Here is an 18953-nt window from a genome sequence, read left to right on the forward strand (position 1 = left end):
CCCAACCATGGTGTCAAAGCCAGAGACTCTGTATCCTATCAATCAGCTATCAATATCCAAATGAGCTAGATGACTGGATGGCCTCCTCTCATTTGTAACTTCTTTTACAAATTAATTTTAGTTTTACATTTACATTATTTTCATACTTTTTTTCCCAGCGCGCAATCTACCTACCATAGCATGGCATCATGAATCAGAACTCTTTATATCAGTGTAAGAACAAAAGCAGAAAATAGGTGAAAATCACAAACTACCCCTAGTAACATATTTAAGTGATACAATACAATCCCTGAATAATTTCCATTTCCCTCACAATCAAGTCAATCATAGTTCTGCAATCTCAGAAAATTACATTGCACATTAAGCCCTAGAATGGCTTGCTTTGTCTACGTTCAACTGAAAACTCTGGGAAAGAGGACAGCCAAAGTGTCAATATTATGGTGTATCCCTATTCCCCACAAGTCCCCCCACCCCAATCATGCACAGTCTGGGATCAACAGGTCACAGCCTAAGTGCCTTGTAATTGTCTCTTCCTCATTTAAAGACCTGAAGCTCTACACTAGCAGAATTCATTCACAAAGGCTCAGAATCTCAAATTCCCTGGTTTTCTTTCAGGGCCTGTCGAAAGCTAACATGAAATTGCACCAGTGAGGTGTCCACCTGCTCACAGTCCTAGCTTTCCTCAGTGCAAACCTCACCTGGACACACTTGAGACTTAACACTTTTAAATTCTGATTCTTTACCATGTTTGTGCCTGCAAATCCACACCTATGTTTTGTTTTTATTTACGGTATACAAAATGGCTGCACTACATTAAGCATTCCTTGTAATTGCAAAATACTAAGATATGAAAGGTATGAACCATCTTTCAGTAAAAAAAAAGTAGTATTAATGTAAAATCATCCTTATATTGGTACCGTACTTCATTGGCAAAGTTTTAGATTTCAATCAAAAAACAAAAGTGAATTGGAATTTTTCACATTTCACTATTGTTTTTCTGCCATTTTCAGACTCTGTCCTTACTCTTTAATACTGACTAAATAAACTCTGTTTATGCAATTTTTTATCTCCTTAAAAGTTGAAACTCTTTTTTTCCACAACACTTTAACTAGGAGGCCTTTGCCACTTTGCCATCTGCTTTACAACTGCAACTTTCAGGCCTGTGTCCAAGAGCAGTCGAGTTGCGCCGCTGACTGTCTGTGCCTGCAGGTGCTCCCTGTCTTGACTCTAGAGACAGGTCGCGAAGATGCAGCATGCTTGCCTGCTGCTTGTCGTCACTATGGCATTCTTGTGTTGTCACGGCAAGTCCAGTCACCTTCCAAAAGCAGAACATCGAATGGAAGAAATCGCCTTGGCAACGAGTGTTTGTTTACAGAGCTCTTCGGCCCACTCTCGGCCCTTGGTACCCCCGATTCTCAAGTGAAAAGAAGCCCCTTTCCAGAAGAGAGTATTGGGAGTCTATTCAGAACTGATAATTAAGCTGTGCCCCCCCAACCCCCCCATTACACCCCTCTGTCCCCATTCTCTCCCTCCCACGTTCTTCCTGCACCGCTGCTCGTGACACCCTCACAATACCACGGTCAGGCTCAATAAAAAACACATTTCTTGTACTGAAGTGTCGTTAGAGGAGGATGATTGGAAAGAAGAGCCTCAGTTGTGTTAAACCTAAAGCTATAATTTGAATTCAATTTAAAAATGTCCAAATACAATTGGAAGTACAATTCAACTCCATTCCCCTGCCAATGCCTGTGCTAAAGAATAGAGTTTTGTTATCTGGTTCACTTTTATGACCGTGTTGAAATTTTGACATAAAAACGATCCCTTTTAATTTATTTAAAAGACGTCGCAGTATAACACAGAAAATTATACCAGGGGTGTGGTGACCAATCATTCCAGTTAGCCTTGAGGTAAAAAACAATCTATTTCAGAAATATCAGTAATTACTCCTTTGTTTGGGTTGACCTGCACCTGGTTAAGATGGTGGACTGGAACAACTGGATAATTGGAACGCCGTGCTCAACAGCAGAGAGGATCTGAATCCACTGGCCTATGGTTAGTTGTCCAAACCTTAACTGTTACACCAGGGCAGAATTAGTGCTGCCAATATGTAAAGCACAGTCTGGACCCCTGTGTGCTGCGGAGCACAGATGTTCAGCTCCATACAATATACTGGCTCTCTCAGGTCTCACCTTCTCCAGGAGGTACTGTGGGAAAATACGTGCGTTTGGATTAAGCTTCATTTGGAGAAACAGACTGCAGGGAGCGGACTGGATTTCATTTCATTAATGAAAACATGGTAGGACTGTCTGAAGAAACCAGGGCACCCAGAGGAAACCTACACAAACAGAGGGAGAACATACAAACTCCACACAGACAGCACCCCAGGAATTGAACCCAGGACCTCAGCACTACAAGACAGCAATGCTGAACACTGTGCCACCAAGCAGCCACCCAGCTCATAAAACCACTAGATATTAACTAAAATCTAGTTAATCACACTCTTTCATTCCTCTGGGAAAGATCATGTGCTTCCATTTATTTCCTTTGAGACAGTTTTTTATGTTTACTTGTACAGCTACCTAGAAATAAATTACACTGCTTTATGGAATACATATTATATTGTAAAACATGTTATACCATGTCTTCACCACCCAATATACCTATTATCTTTAAAACAGATTGCAGGTTTAAAGCTCTTTAAATTCTTTGTGTTTGGGATTACACCTTTGTAAAAAGAGTCAGAAAGGGTGGGGATGAATCAATGTTTATTGAGAAAAAACTGCTAAAAATACAGAATAAAGGATTTTTTTTAACTTCAAACAGTGCAACATTTTCAAAACACACTGCCTTATGACTATTGTATACACAAATCACAGATGATGCCCACCTCCTAACTTCCGAACTACAGCCAATGACATTTTTGTGGCCTAGGCTAGCCATACTCTGCTGATTGACCCAACATATTGCTCCAAGTCTCCACTTACTTCCAGACCATTATTACATTCCTTTCAAGCACAGTGTTGCTTTAAAGAGTCGTGTCCATAAGGGCCTTAGCAGTTGGCAAAATCTGCATTAGCTGTAAGGTGCACTACGAGAGTTAAAAAAAAAAAATTCTGGCAACGCAATGATAACACGTCCATTAACAAGAGTGCAACAATTACAGGCAGTCTGTCTTTACACTGGTCTGTGCTACATTATGCATTACATCACTAGCATTGTAAGTCAAGGTGAGCTTAGATCTGGAATTCCGATCAGTTTAAGTGAAAAATAACCATATTGTGTGGATGTGATTAATTCTTCATCTCAATGCGATGCAACATTATCGACCATATCTCAGTTATGAAAAAAACCAGACAAAGTCTGTTCTCTGTTGAGCCCGATTCCTTTTTTAAAAAAAAAAACATTATTTGCTTTTATTTAAAAATCTTGTGCACAAGTGTTTGATTTGCATTGTCGGGGGCCTGAAATTTCCAGCTAGCCAATGAGTAAGAAACAAAACAGTCTGCTGCTTAACACAGAAGAGCTACGCCCCCTAGTGGATGGCAAACTTCTTACTGAAACAACAGAAAACACCTGAAGTCTAAACGTTTGAGAGCTGAAAGACATGGAATATTCATCCATCCACCATTTTCTTACAGCTATGTCCAATATAGGGTCACAGGGGGGCCGGAGTCTATTCCTGCAAGCAACCGGCAAAAGGCAGAATATACCCTGGACAGGATGCCAGTCCATCATAAGGCAGACCCAAACATAAAAACAGACACATGCAAACACACTCACACCAGGCCCAATTTTCCCAGAAGCCAATTAAGCTACCAGTATGTCTTATGGACTCTGGGAGGAAACCGAAGCCCCTGGAGGAAACCCAGAGAAACGTACAGAGAACATACAAACTCCACGCAGACAGCACCTCAGGAACTGAACACAGGGCCCCAGTCCTGCAAGGCAGCAGTGCTGATCTCTGAGCCATCATGCCACTCATAAAACATGGAAAATGACATGTATAAAAAACTCATATTACAATGGATATATGCATGTGCAATGCAATTCAATGCAAAAACACGCAATATTTGTGTTTAAACAAACAACATTAAGGAGATGCCCATAAAATAAGGGAACGTGACACTTCACAGTCAATGGAGATTGAATTTTAGAAAGTTTTTACCACATACATGAATTAATGAGACAGACAAATGCATACCTTAGTCCCACCCACAGCAAATTTCTGACCTGTGAAGATTTCCACTAGGTAGAAGCAAAGAGTTGAAGATTTTACTCCGCTTTTGTCTAAGTGAATTTATGCATGAATTAGATTCATTAAAGATGCACAAACTAAACACTGTAAACATTTGCCTTTTCTGATAATGTAATGCATTTACCTTATTGGTACAAAGACAATGACATCATTCACCCACTTGTTTTTATTTTGCGAAATCTGTATTTCACTTATATGTCTATATACAGTAATAAAAAGCCAGCAGTAACTTTTTTCTTCTCAGAAGTAACGGAACAGGTCAGTCACATGATATACATTTATTGAAGCATTTTAAACTTTCAAATAAACAAAAACTTTAATAAAAATCCCCACCCATCCCTCAAAAAAATTGCATTTTCAAATATTTTGACTAAAGTGCAATTTTTATGCTTTCCTCTATAGGAAAGTAACTTCTTTAGATCAACTGTACTTGAACTCAGTCATTTATCTGAAAATAATAAACATTTTGGCTTTGCAGTCTTCATCTGAAGAAGTAGTACCATTTTAACTTAACACTTTACAAGTTATGTGAAGTCAGACTACAACTAGTATGACCTACTGAATGACACTCAGTGCAGAAGGCAAAAAACGAGAATTTATTCGAGATTATCAGCAAGTCACACATAATGACGATAAACTAATTTACGTATTTCAACCATTTTTCATTTAGACGTTTTGCTGTGTTTTCTGTTGCAGAAATGAAAGTCATGTACTGGATGAAATTATTTATTCGAATTAAACATTAATTGGTTACGCCAAAAAAGGTAGCTGAGCTATATCCTTATAGGGAAACACCATCAGGCAAAACATGTATTGCAAATCATAATTTTGTTTCTCTTTTTTGCAACCTACTCTTGATTTGGAAAGTATCTGAGCATTTGCGCTTAAATACATGATGTATTTCATTAAGGAGCTGACCTGCAACATGCAGGCCTTGCTAAATTTAAATATTGAAACTGTGCAGGATAATTTGAGTTTATTTAAATGTTTTTTTTAACTTCACCTACACAGATTCTAAACTGATGACTCTCTTAACAGTCAAGACCCTCACACGCATCCTAATTATAAAATGCACTTCATGATTCAAATGTGTATTGCAGCATGTGTAGATCAAGACGGTGTCTCTTTCCAGAAATCAGTTTAAAAAGATACAGGACCAGGCAATCCATAATCGCAATAGCTGGGGTCCTTGCTTGCATGCATTTAACTTAATTACAGGTTCACAGGCAAGCATTTGTTTAACTGAGCAAGAATTTGCTGATGCAATTCTGATCATCTCACACCTATGGTCAACACTTGTATAACTAGTGTAATAAACAAGAGGAAGACTTAAACATAAGTAAAAGAAAACTACATAAGAAGGAACTTTTAATTCCATAATTAAAAGAGCTTGAATAAGGTTAACTTAATGTAATAACATTATATTATTACATTGTGTTAATGTAATCAGGCTAATAAGGTTAATATTTAGTGGAGAAAACAGTTGACAGTGGCAGTTCAGTTACTTTCCTTTTGTAAATGATTATATCAAAGGCTTATTTAACTTCCTATATTAAGTGAAGATAAAAAGGGCATTTTGGCAGTAACTGAAAGCTACAATGGAATGACTTGGAAGCCAGACTGTTTTTAAAAGAACTGTCAATCATTCATACCACTAAAGGCCAATAATTTCTTCTAATCAACAAATATACCTTCACAAACCTCCACTGATACCCATTTTCAGCTGTGAATAACTGTTTTAACATTTTGTAAGATGATGAGTAAACCAGATTATTCTATTAAACTTTCTTGTGTCCAGTAGATACACTCTGAAAACATCAAAGCCACAGCTGCTGACTGAGCGGTGCCATGTGATTGGCTGAGTGCCACAAAGGCAGGTTTGGGATTGGCTGGCCAAGGCTATCTCAGTGAAATAACAAAATTTGAAGATTCTACAGGCTTGTAGTGATGCCACTGGATGTCAAACGCTACACGTCCAATTGGCACTAACTTACCTGTCAGGCTCTGTGGAGCTTCTAGCAAACTCATCGAACAGACGAGTGGGTCAAAAGGAACGTTCCTAACCCATTCATGGCACACGGTACAGGTGTCCCTACTGTGAACTGAAGGGTAAAGAAACAACTATTTGAACAAGGTGGGTATAAAAGAAAACAAAAGTTAAAAACAAGTGACAAATGCTTGCACTGCATGTTTTGCAAGGGATTTAAAATCTCATTAAGGGCAGCAGAGAATATATCTCCGTTTTGGTACTGAATGTTTGCATTTTAGTACTTTAATACAGAAATAAGTCTACAACAAGGAGAACATTTACTTTAAAATGCAATTAGTAGGGCTGGATCTGATTTTATTTACATCATTTTGTTTTATTTATGGACTTAACTGTGCTTTTACAAATAAGAATTATGGTAAAGGAACTTTATAGACCCATGACTGTGACAGACACAAGCAATGCTGGTTTTCTTGTCCTTTAGAAGGTACAACAGCTATAAAAAAAACTCAACATCTTATTGCTGATTTGCCTGACATCTGCAATATGGTTGTACTTTTGGTAGAGGCTTCCACAGGACCCTTACTGCTAATGACATTTAAGAATGACTTTTGAGTAGATTCGTGTAATCTGGGTCATATCCTCCACTCTGAAACACTGACTCATTTCTGACAGTCTACAGGGGATGTAGACACAGAGTGTGAGCAGTGAGGAAGAGGAATGTCTGTTCTACCTATTTGACACACCTTCTTCAGACCCAGATAACCCAAATGGCTCATGGTGCTGAGCTACTGAACCAGGAAGACCGAGATAAACCTGGGCAACCCAACTGGAACTACCAAGTAGCTGCTCAGTAAAGACAAATGCTGTTCAGTTACTGTATGTGACCCTACCTTAGACTGATGTCTTTCCTTAATCAGGCCTGCTCACCATAACCGCTTAGGCTGAGACTTGGGCTACTGCTCATAAACTAAGTGGTTCACATTACTTGTTATGAAGCCCAGAAGAGAAACTAATGATACTTATTTAATACTTACATAAGTTAACAGAAGCTGCTGTAAAAACAGGAAACCCAAAAACATTCTAAAGAAGAAATCCCAGAACTTTCTTACAATACTGCAAATATCCATATTTCTAAGTTTAGCACACTTAAATGTATTTAAAGCTAGTTAGAAAAGACCCTGTTGCTCGTTACTACAGGTATTTGTAAAATACAGAAATACAGCAGTATAACACGGCTGCCACCTTGTGTCCAAGCCAGGTAATTACATATAGAGTTCATTTCTGTTTAGGTTATTAAAGCTTCCCTTAGCAGAGCCAGTCATGTACACACCCTGTTTGACTGAGCAGTACAGTACTCACAGTTACATAAAATGGATAAACAACAATAATCACCCCAGTTGTTTTACGTTCCTGTTGTTAGTGCACCATTTGAAACTGAAAATGTTTTTAAAAATATATTTTATCTGATGCTTTGTAAAAAATACTATTGTAGCAAGTCAAACAGTTAACAGCAGTATGAAGAATAAATGCATTGCTATTATATTTGTTAACTATAAAATAAGAACAGTTCTACTCTTTAATCATATAGAAAATGCAGTTAAGTGCAAGTATTCACAAGAACCCTTATAAAAAGGGGAAAGCTCGAATTTATGTCTATTGATATTTGTTTTTTTATGACTTTCTAGCATGTTGCCTCCCTCACTGCACTCATAACTGTGCCCTAACAGCAGAAGAAAGTGATAGGGGTTAGAGTTTGATCACCCCACCTGTAGCATACTGCACTATCTCACTTTTCTCAGAAACCGCAGTTTGGTCCACTTGAAAACAATAAGAAAAAATGGTCTGAGAAAATAAATTAAAATACAGCAGAAGGAAACCTGTTCGGCACATGTGCACCTCTAGAACTGTACTGGGTCACTCTGGCTTATTTCAGCTGCTGTCACATGTGCACACGCTACACTGCATCTCAGGGTTCATGTACTACCCAGCCTGTGGAATTCACTATTAGACCCTCCTCATCTTGGAAACGACAAAGAGGAAAAAGAACTGACTGGAATCGTTAAGCTCGGGGGGCTGGGGAGGCCGGATGCACAGTGTGGAATGCAGTGACGCGCCTTGCGGCAGGAGATAGCAGAGGGAGGTGCCCGGTGCAAAGGATGATGGTCTTGGAGAGGCGGCTGGTGCCTTCAGTTCTCGGAGAGTGAGAGCGCTAGGGCTGCCCGCAGGGCGGCCTCCTCGTCAATACTGTAATCCTGCAAACAAAGGGAAAGGTGCCATCAGCACACTGGGCACAGAGCCATGGCTTCCTCTGTTGTGTGAAGACGACATGGCTCACTTCTCAATCCTGATAGATGCAAAACACGTACTCTAAATAAGAATCAGCCACAAATGGCTGCAGGTTTTTCTAGCCGAATTAATCATTTCAAGACAACATTGGAAAAGGTTAGCAATTTCAGTGTTTAGCTTTACCGGTTTTTGGGGGGGGTTTATGCAGATATTTTAAAATGGGCGTTTCCTATGCTTTCAATTTTAATGTATGGTATCAAGTTTTTTTTAGCCACTCAATTCCAGAGCTTTTGGTGCTAACTGTTCTGACAGTATCCCAAGCTTTGTTTTACAGTTTGATTTTTAGAGCCCCGTCATAATCCCTGCCCTTCATTCAGTTCCAATACATTTGTCAGAAACCGTACCTTACAACTACACTGCCCAAACAGATTACTGTGTTCAGAGTTCATGAACATGGGAAGAACAGCCATCTGTACTCAAGGGTTGTAAAGTTATTGATTCTTGTAGCACAATGTTTATACTAGTGCCTGCTTTCCAGTCCCATTTCTTTAAGCGCTCTCCCAACACAGGCATGCTTCTCTAGGCTCTCCTGTGCGTTTCAAGAACATTTTCCTTTCACAATTTGCATTCTAAAATCCAGACTGAATGTTGTTCGTAAGACTGTAAATACAATACTTTAACTCAGTGCTACCTGGAGTGCTGCAGAATTTATTCAACACATCAACATGTGGCAAAGCAGGAAGAGGGGAGAAAAGAATGGGATAAAGTGAATGTAAAGTGCATAACATTCCTGGTATTCCTTTCAGATGAGCATCAATGTATATTTTTCGATTGAATGTACTTTGATAGTTAAAAAATGGAAGCTAGAACATCTATATATTTTAAGTTTAATAATTGAAGCGCCCCCGTTTTCTTACAAACAGAAAAGGCTGACAGGTTTTAAAAGTTAAAGGGCTGAAAAGTATGTTTATTAGGACACGATGGGCTAGTGCAGCAAAGAAGAGAGAAATGAAAAGCCAGCACCAAGGCCTTCTCCTCCTCACCACGAATGTGTCATAGGAGAACTTGTGCCGATGCAGGAGGTGCTGCAGGAAATTGGCGCTTTTGTAGCTGGGATCTCCCCAAGGCATGGCTGAACAGACAGGACACACCTGGCGCAGGGCAGACACGTGCACATTGTCAAACACCGGGCAGGCACTGGGCACCACACACCTCTGTCAGTCCCCAGCACTGCACAACTTTACTACACACGTAAAAGACAAATCAATACACCTGGAACTTCAACAAACGTCATTCTTGCATTAACAAGACGGATTCCAAAATGTCTTGCTTTGCTACAGTCTTTTTCTTCCAATTTTTCCACCTTTTAGATAAAATCAGGCACAAATTCCAAAATCAAGTCATGCTCCAAAAAAAAACAACTTTTTGCATCTCAACAACTACTGTATGTGGGGTCTTCACAGATTTGCACCTTTAAACAATTAGGTTCAATAAACTGAGCGAGTTGCTAAAATCAAACTGCACTGTGGATACCCTCCCAGGCATGGGACTGTGGTCATGCCTCAAGGACTCACCACTTTGTTGGGGTCATTGCGGTGGTTCTCCATGCAGTGTTTCACCAGCTCCTGTTGGTCTAAGTTTCTGGCCCCACAGAATGGACACACGAAAGTGGAGCGGTTTGGAATATTGCTGAGAATGAGACAGAAAAGCTCTAACCAGGTAACAACACAACGCTCAAAAATAAGCAAAATGAGGAAAAGCCTGATGAGTAGCCGTCATCGAAAGCAATGGAAACAAGTGACCTTATATTACCTTAGATAGTCACGTCTGTAATCCTGTCTTGTGGGGATTTGCCATTGACTCCAGCTTTTACCACTCCATGCTCTACCAAAATGAAACTCCATATGGGGTGAAATTGGACACTTAGAGATTTTAAATATATTTGGTCTAAAAAAATTATTTACACTGTGGGAACATCCCTACATTTGATTGCCAGGCGCTACGATCTGTTTTTCCTTCATTTAAGAATCACACATTTAATTGTTTTTGTTATGCCTGCATAGTATTTTGCTTTATATGTCGTGGTTCATGGCTAAGGAGCCTGTGACCGCACACGGGAGAGGACGACAGAGTGTGCATACTCCGCCCCGCTCACCTTCCTGCCACTACAGGCACCACAAACCTGCAATTACCCAGCAGGCCGCAGGGGCCGCTATGTCTGCCGAGTTCAGAGAAAGTCTTGGCCGACTATTTCCAGCCCGCTCTAGCAAACTGTTAACAAGAAGCACTTTTCCTCGGGGAATCCCGGTCACAGTCCGCTAGTGACGTGACCCGTGCTGCCCTTGATCACAGAGCTCCACCAGCGCCAATCTTTGAGGGGACATTTTCTCAAATATCATCTCCCTGATAGCAATACAAGCCCAAATAATCAAAAACTCTTTGAAAAATTCGGAGAACACTGGAACCAATGAACAAAAGCTTTTTGCCCAGGGCCTAGAATGTGACTGGCCAGATCTGTCTGGCCTGAGCCTGTTTCAATAAACTGCAAATGTGTGTTTTCTCTTTGCAAGAACATGATCTGTGTAGGAAAGATACTTGTGCAGGCTGCGCAGCCACATGTCTCTGCTGTAAAACATCAATGAGGATATTTTAAAGAATGAAGCACAAACCATGCATTTCCTACAGTAGGGAACTTGATATCCCCCTCCTCATTCTTTTCCTTGTTCCAGACTGCAGCACAGTGATAATGGCTTTGTGTTAACAGGCTGCTCAAGGCTCTGTCAGCAGGAACAAGCTAACTGTCTAATTAAACACACATTTGATGACAGCGCTGCAGGAGCTCCTGAACCTCCCTTCTCATTCTCAGTCTCAATAAAGTATGAACAGAATATCACATTGCTTAACTGTGTCTTGAGTCTGTTCTTTTTCAGCACGTTTCAACAGATGCTGAATGAAGCTTTGGAGAAAAGAATTATAAAAATTCATTATGCCAAATCCGTTAATTGTTATAAAAAATTCTGTCACCAACACATTAAGAAACTACTGCAAAATGCTTCACGGCAGACAATGACACAATGCATTAAAGACCTTTGAGATGTAATTCTTAGAGCACACTGAATTCTGACAAACCTTCATTTGCTAATTCGCCTGTGCTCTCTCCATCAGCAAAGACAGGCCAAATTGGCTGTCAAGGCTAGTTTGCACTATCCACATATCATCACAAGATAATGCATTTCCATTTCACTGGAGGACTGTAATAGTCTCCTTGAAATAATAATTAACAGTGGAAATTAAAAAAACCTATTGTGAAGACGGACAAGGAATTTCACATGGCAAAATTCCATTAGTGTCAGCCTTGGGCAGAAATATGTAACATTATTTCAATACATGAGTTTGTGTTAAATGAATTTGCATTTGCACAGTGTGTTTTTTTTCAGGATGTTGCTACAAAGAACGTGGGTGCTGACTAAAATGTGTGTGGATGAAAGTTAAGAGAATCTCAATTTTCCCATTTTATTTTGAGAAATAATTGAAAGCAATTTGTAAATTGCCAATTTTGTGCTTATCCCTCATGTCATAATTGTGCATGGCAACAACAGTGATCTTGACACTTGTAATGAAAAGACATCTGCATTCAGTTTTCCATCCACCGTTTTTCTCAATATTTTCTGTACTTTATCATTTCTTTGAATCAACTACTTAAATACATTTTAATGTCCTCTCCTCTCTAACTCATGGATCTACAGTGCCATGGAAAAGTATTCATACCATGCCAATAATATCATATTATGATGAATTTCAAGTAATGTATATTCTTTTTTCAAATGAACTGTTTTCATGCAAAACTGTAAGGTGATGTATTAGTAGTATAACTCAATCTAAACACTGTGAACAGAGGGTTGAATGTCAGAAAAAACTGCAGGGACATACAAAGTGCAACATCCTGATTGCTTACATATTTAGCCCCCTAAGTTAGTACATGCTGCAATTATCTATGGCACCAATTAATGTATATATTTTTAGATCTGTACCAGCTTTGTAGAGTCAGATGTTAAAATTGTGTCCAGTCTTTATGACTTTATGATTGTTTGGTGACTCAAGTTTTCCTCTAGATTTTGTCTGTACTTTGCACCATCGCTGAGTGAGATTTTCACAAGTAATGAAAACACAACTCTACCAGAAAACCACTTACCTAGGAATGGGTTGTGAGGTGGGTACAACAGGTACAAATCTGGGGCAGTTTGCCATCTGTTCTTGAACCTTGGTGCATGAGGAAACGTGAGACCTCATTTTCACCAGAGTAACCTAGAGCCAATGTGCAACAGAGACATGTCAGGTCGGGACAGCAGTGTACCCCTTGTTTATCATCAATCACACAAACACTTCAGGAGAAAGTAAACTCGGGTGATAAGAGTGGAAATGTGCACAATTATGGCCATTTTGCTCAGAAAAAGAGAAAGACTGTACTGGGATGTTTGACGTGATTCAATGGGCTTGCCATGTGGAGTGTCAGGACACTGTGGACACTAAGAAGTCTGGATGAAAGAGAGCAGCAACAAAGAGCTCTCAAAACTCCATCATCAAGCACCTCTGATGTCACACAATTAACACGTTTTTGGCCATAGAAAAAATAACATCTAGATTTTACTTAAGGATCCACTTTCTGTTATACTTGAGTATTGGGACCTCTTCAGTGTAAATAATAAAAGGATTCTTGTTTTACATGTGCAGTACAGCATTCTGGTGTGAGCTGATGTGCTGGGGTGGAGTGTGTGATACATCTCCTGCATCTCTGTTTGTTACCTTTTTACTGCAACCCCGGCAGGGAGCCTTGTAAGAAGACAGCTGCTTCTCCACATTGGAGGACTTGTCCACCTTCTTTGGGTCAAAAGGCATCCGGCACAGTGGGCACAATGGAGAGGGCACCTGGAGGCAGGGCTGCAGACACTCCCCGCAGAATCTGACACCAACGACAAATCCCCCATCAGTTACTCAGATGCACAAAGTGTGCTGTATGTCATGTACACTTAATTAATGCCTAAAAGGCCACCGTGCTACATAACAAGAAATCATGAGTGACAGAAATGGTGAGAGTCTATATGTCTGTAAACTAGTAAAGTCTTGGTACAAGCTGTTCAGTGTTTCAAAAGAAAGTTAAAATGTAAGATGACTTGTTTCATACAAAAATATATTTCTTGGCTCGTGGTCTCTTTTTTTTTAACTTTTTCAAAGTTCGAAGTATTTAGCTTTTAAAATAAGAACATCCCCTGGAAATGTTCCCCATAAAAAGAAACTCTAGGGCTGAAAAAGAAGTGAATGATATTTGGGAACGTCTCTCAACCACACAGTTTAAGCTCTTTTTCATTCCTGTTGTAGGAACACACAGAAAACATCTGAAATAAGGCCCCCACAAGAGTATTTTTAGTTATGACAGCTATGGATTCTCTTTCATCTAAGTCTTTTGATAATTACTACATCTAACACACGTTATGAGAGGCACAAATAAGCATACCTGGATGCCTCCGGGCTAGCTGTCACAAATCACTGTTGTGATGTGAGCATGCACTGCAGCTCTGAACTCTGGCCTTCCTGTGTTAGCAATTCCTGCATTTCCACAATCTGGCTCGCTCTTGGTTAGCTGTTCAAGTAAGAGTCGGTATAAGGAATAATAAATAACAAGGATCTAAAATCAGAGAGGTGTCCTTGGTCTGTCAAAGATACCCAAGATGCCCAAGCACTGGTAAGACTTATGATCACAGGTTCAAGACCAGGTCATGTCACTAGTTGACTGTGACTGGGATTGCCCAAGCAGTGTGATTTAATGCTGCACAGGGGACGTAGGGATTAGCTGGAATTTCTTTGCTTTCAGCTAAGACTCCTGGAGCCTCCCTGGCACTTGGGGACACCCAGTCCCTTCAGGAGGGATGTGCCTTTACTCCAGTCAGTGCTGCGCAACAAGGGCTGGGGTGGCCAAAACGTGTTAAAAGACATGTGGCTCACAGGTGGCCAGGACAGTGAAGAATGTGTACACTAGCTCATGTAACGAAAATAACAGCTGACTGCAAATTGATTTAAAAAAATCAAAGAGAAGGAAAGCATGACCTACATATTTAAGTGAGGACAGGCAGTAAAGAAGCACTGATCCATACCTTAATGTAGAGGATCTGCATAATATAAAATCAATCAATTAATCAATAATTAATTAATTAATAAAATCAAACGAATGCACAGGTGTGTCACCTCAGCTTTAGAGTACAGTGGGACACAAACTACCTTACATACTGCAAACAGTTTGAATACAGTTTCCCCATTTGAATACACCAAGATTGGAGTTCGACATTTACACATGTGCTTTGTGACCCTGTGAAAGCATGAACAACACAATATTCAATTTGTTTTTTGGTACAATACAAAAAAAAACTAAAAACACACAGACAGCAGACAGTGTAATGAAAATGCAGTTTTATACTACGTGTTTTCTGTGAGCTTCAAAACATTCACACCAGCTCTGCACTGCACTCCTCGCCTATAAAGCACTTTTTGGTATGCAGGACACAGAGCCTGTCCATTAGCTTGAAGGAGCTGAGACGCCTTCTTGTTGCATACTAAGCAGCCACCAGTCACTGATCCCAACATGACTCAGCACTGAAAGTTACCACAGAACAAGACAAAAGCTAGGAAAGACAAATGAGAGACAAAAACAAGTGAATCATTAGCTTGATCTATGTGAATGTATATTAACTGACAGATGCATACGCTAAGCAAGGCAGGAGTCTATGACCAGTATAAAACTGTACAAAAATGAATGAGAAGTTGGGTTATATTGGGATTGTAAACCACATCCACCGGTGACTAGAACTGAGTTCATTATTATAGGGACCTACACCAGATCCTCCTACTTGTGTATGTTGCCATGAACAACTGAGAGACATTAAACCCCTCTGCTTAGTCTGGGAAAGGGAGGAAGTGTGCTGAGGCTGGATCAATCCTGTTGTTTTAAACCTTCCCAACCCGAATATGGTCGGATTCCCCTTTTTACTAAAGCCCTAAATTAACCGTCTGATCCTGTTTGGCCAGGGACACATATCAGACTCACAAGTGTGCTACAGTGTGCTGACACAACAGCAGTGGTAAAGTTAATTATCTTAAACCTTGCTGTATTTCAGTTTTTCCCCCCAGAGTGTCTCTTTCAATTCACACATTGTCTCACCACGAGACTTTACTGGTGTAGTAGATGACCCCTGTCGCAAGTTGAACTTGCGAAATCTTTTCTTTTGGTGTCTATGTGTTCCTACGTCTCCATCTAGTGGCCTCACCCAGTCTTAACACACCAGGTGCCGGTACTCTGTTACTCCACATGAAAACGAACAGGTGTGAACCAATAAATTAATAAAACACTCCTCTGCACCTTTCCAGCTCCTGTCTGTGGCATGAGAAGGGATGGGAGTGGGGGGTGCTATGTAATATCCTGGAGTCGTTCTTGGTGCTCTTTCTTTGAACACAGGCTAATGACGCCCTCCAGGAACAGCACGTCCACAGGAATTCCCATCAGGCAGGAAGCGCTGGGAAGGGAATGGGCCTCACACCCGCTGCCCGCTCTGCTGGAACATCTACGCACAGGTGCTGAGCTGCAGTCAAAGCCCATGAACCAGAGCAGACTCGTGGAGTTCCACTTCACCCTGGTGAGCCTCAGTCACAAGGCATTTTCCTAGAGCGGACACTCCAAGGTTTTCTCTGATTTTCTGGATTACATCTGCAAACAGCAGCTAGTTAAATCTTACCAAAATCCTTTAGTTTTACTGTGAACACAGTAGCTTTGACAACTTACTAACTTGTTACGGTTCAGTACCGTGGTATGGATTATTTCCTGCTTCTTCTGAACACACCCTAGAAATTTTTTTTTTTTAAGCCAGTAACACCTGGCATAAGAAAACCCACTTCATCTAATTCATTCACTGATATACAAAGAATTGTGAAGAAGTAAGAAAATGTTAGAAAATCTACCATTTAAATTCTGATAGCCTATCATCCAATCTGTGTCTGTATTTGACAATTATGTCAAAGTCTGTATTTGTAATATACTGGAAGAAATTATTTTGAACTGTTTAGAATTCCTTCAAGATAGAAGTTCAATTTCTTTTTCTGTTTTATATTGTAGAATCTCCACTTCCTCATTTTGGGATCAGTGTGATACCTAAAATAATTTGTGCACAAAGGCACAGCAGGAGATAAAGACTGCTCTGTGCAAAGCAAAGCACTGCACTGCAGAAAATAAAGGCATCATAAAATAGCACAGTAAAAGCTGTCATTTGTTACAACAGAGAAATGCACTTTAAACCAACATATTAGATTTTGGGAACCGCTGGACAATATAAATCTTTCTTACATATTCTGAAAAAAGCTCCCGGATGTCTGAGAGATACTAAATCCCTTGTTTTTTTTAATCTCTTGTTTGTGATCAGAGTGCCTTAGACAGCATGTGATGGTACATAATTACAAGTGGTAGCCAGAGAATTGTTAATGTATTTTTTCAACTTTCTTCTTTATCTGCCCAAACAATTACTGTCTTTGTACAAGGTGGAGAGGAAAGATGTGTGTGGAGGGTTTCAACAGCCATACTTACACAGACGACTCCACTGCATCAAGTTCTGCCACATTCTTATTCTCACAACTCACGAGGGGTTAAAAAGCAAGCCAACAACAAGATACTTAATATACTTAATACGCAACAAGATACTTAAACCAGCATCAAGCTGAGATAAAAGTCCACATACACAGATGCACTGCCGTGTAAATGAGTGCACTTAGGAAAACAAATCATTTACACCACTGAGTAAAATTGCTGTAGTTTTATTAAAGCTTGTTAGTGATTTACAACAAGCACTGTATCAGTGACCATCTGCATCCCATTATTAAGTGTAATTATTTATCTAGTACTTACAGTGCAAAATCATTCATCCTCTTGCAAAACGTCTACATTTTGTTACTGTCTGATCTTATAATCATGGCACTTTAATGTATTTTCTATATATAATCTACATAATGTACTCCAAACCAAAACAATAGAAAATACTTACAGTATGTACTGTATATACATTTTACATTTAAAGAAAATAAAAAGACTTCTCAGTTATTTAACCCCTTTGCTACAACAGCTCTCTGTCAGTTCAAGTGGAAAGGTTTTGACTGAAACTTCAAAACATTAATGTAACCACCTCTGTGGTTAAAGCACAAATTTAAGTCTCTGTAGGTTTCCACAGACAGATAATCAATTTCAAGCCACAACACACAGAGAGATGCACCAAATTGAGCATGAAGACCAATGAGCTTTTGAAACTTGTTAGGGATGAAGTGGTAGGGACACATATAATGAGCATATATTTTTTGTTTCCCTTTGAGAATGGTAAAGTCAATCATTAAGAAGTGATATATGTGCCATTTCATCCTGACAGTACCTAGATCAGGCTGCTCTTCTTACCTGAGTAGGAAGCAACAGGAACCAGGTTAGGCCACTATGAAGCCAACATTTAAAAAGACACATACAGAAAACAGACTTACAGTATAAGGGTAAATGGCAAGAAAGACATCTTTACTGAAAAAGACTCATCTAAAAACCTGCATGAGATATACTGTACAGCACACAGTCAGCAGGAAGTTGAAGCAGGGACTGACAGATGAGATGCATCTGGCACTGAGTTTGCTTGGTATTCTGCCGGAGACTGAGCAAAGTACAGGTGAATCCTAGAGGAAAACCTGCATGAGTCACCCAAGAATCTAACAGTGGGCAAAAAACCTGACATTTTTGCGAACAATGATTTGAAAGCCAAAGCCCCGCTTGAGTGGTTTGGCAAGAAGTGAGTTTATGTTCTTGAGTGGCCCATTCAAAATACGGAATTGTATCCAATTGCAAACTAATGTCAATCATCAATCATTCCCAACAAACAGAAAACATAATAATGGTTATGTTCTCAGTGTTTTCTATTTTGTATTTATATTTTATGTTTCTGACACCTGTTTGCAGAACCCTGGTAATGTCTACATTAAACATCACCTGCCACTTTTTGTCCCATCTTTAATTTTATCTAAACCTTTTGCATATCATTTGCAATTTCTACAGAGCCTGGTAATCACCATTTATCACCTCAAATCTCAACTTGTTTTCTATGTACTGTATACCAGAGTCTAAATCTTGGACATAAATGAAAAAGAGCAGTGCTCCTAATTCAGATTTTCATTGGTACTCCACCCGATTTCAGCATTCATTCCTTACCTGTACTGTTTTCAATTAACCAATGATCAATCCACACACATTTTCTTCATTGTCTATTCCTTGTAATATGAAAAGTTATCTTTTAAGGAAAAACCTTCAGAAAATCTAAATACTCCATATAATATTGTGTATATCCACTCCTGCTGATGCTT

The 18953-nt window shown here is 39.6% G+C and overlaps 1 protein-coding gene across 1 annotated transcript; it reads right to left on the bottom strand.

Annotated features, from left to right (window-relative positions):
* Positions 1-8431: 8431 nt before the first annotated feature.
* LOC102683008 (E3 ubiquitin-protein ligase RNF166) lies at positions 8432-13427 on the bottom strand. The gene is made up of 5 exons (XM_069181410.1): positions 13335-13427; positions 12724-12836; positions 10106-10172; positions 9575-9682; positions 8432-8497 (listed from the first exon to the last, which is right to left on the bottom strand). Exons 1-5 carry the CDS (start codon positions 13425-13427, stop codon positions 8432-8434), a joined length of 447 nt encoding a protein of 148 aa, XP_069037511.1.
* Between the last annotated feature and the right edge of the window lie 5526 nt (positions 13428-18953).

Source organism: Lepisosteus oculatus, chromosome 20, assembly GCF_040954835.1.
Source record: "Lepisosteus oculatus isolate fLepOcu1 chromosome 20, fLepOcu1.hap2, whole genome shotgun sequence".
Classification (NCBI taxonomy): Eukaryota; Metazoa; Chordata; class Actinopteri; order Semionotiformes; family Lepisosteidae; genus Lepisosteus; species Lepisosteus oculatus.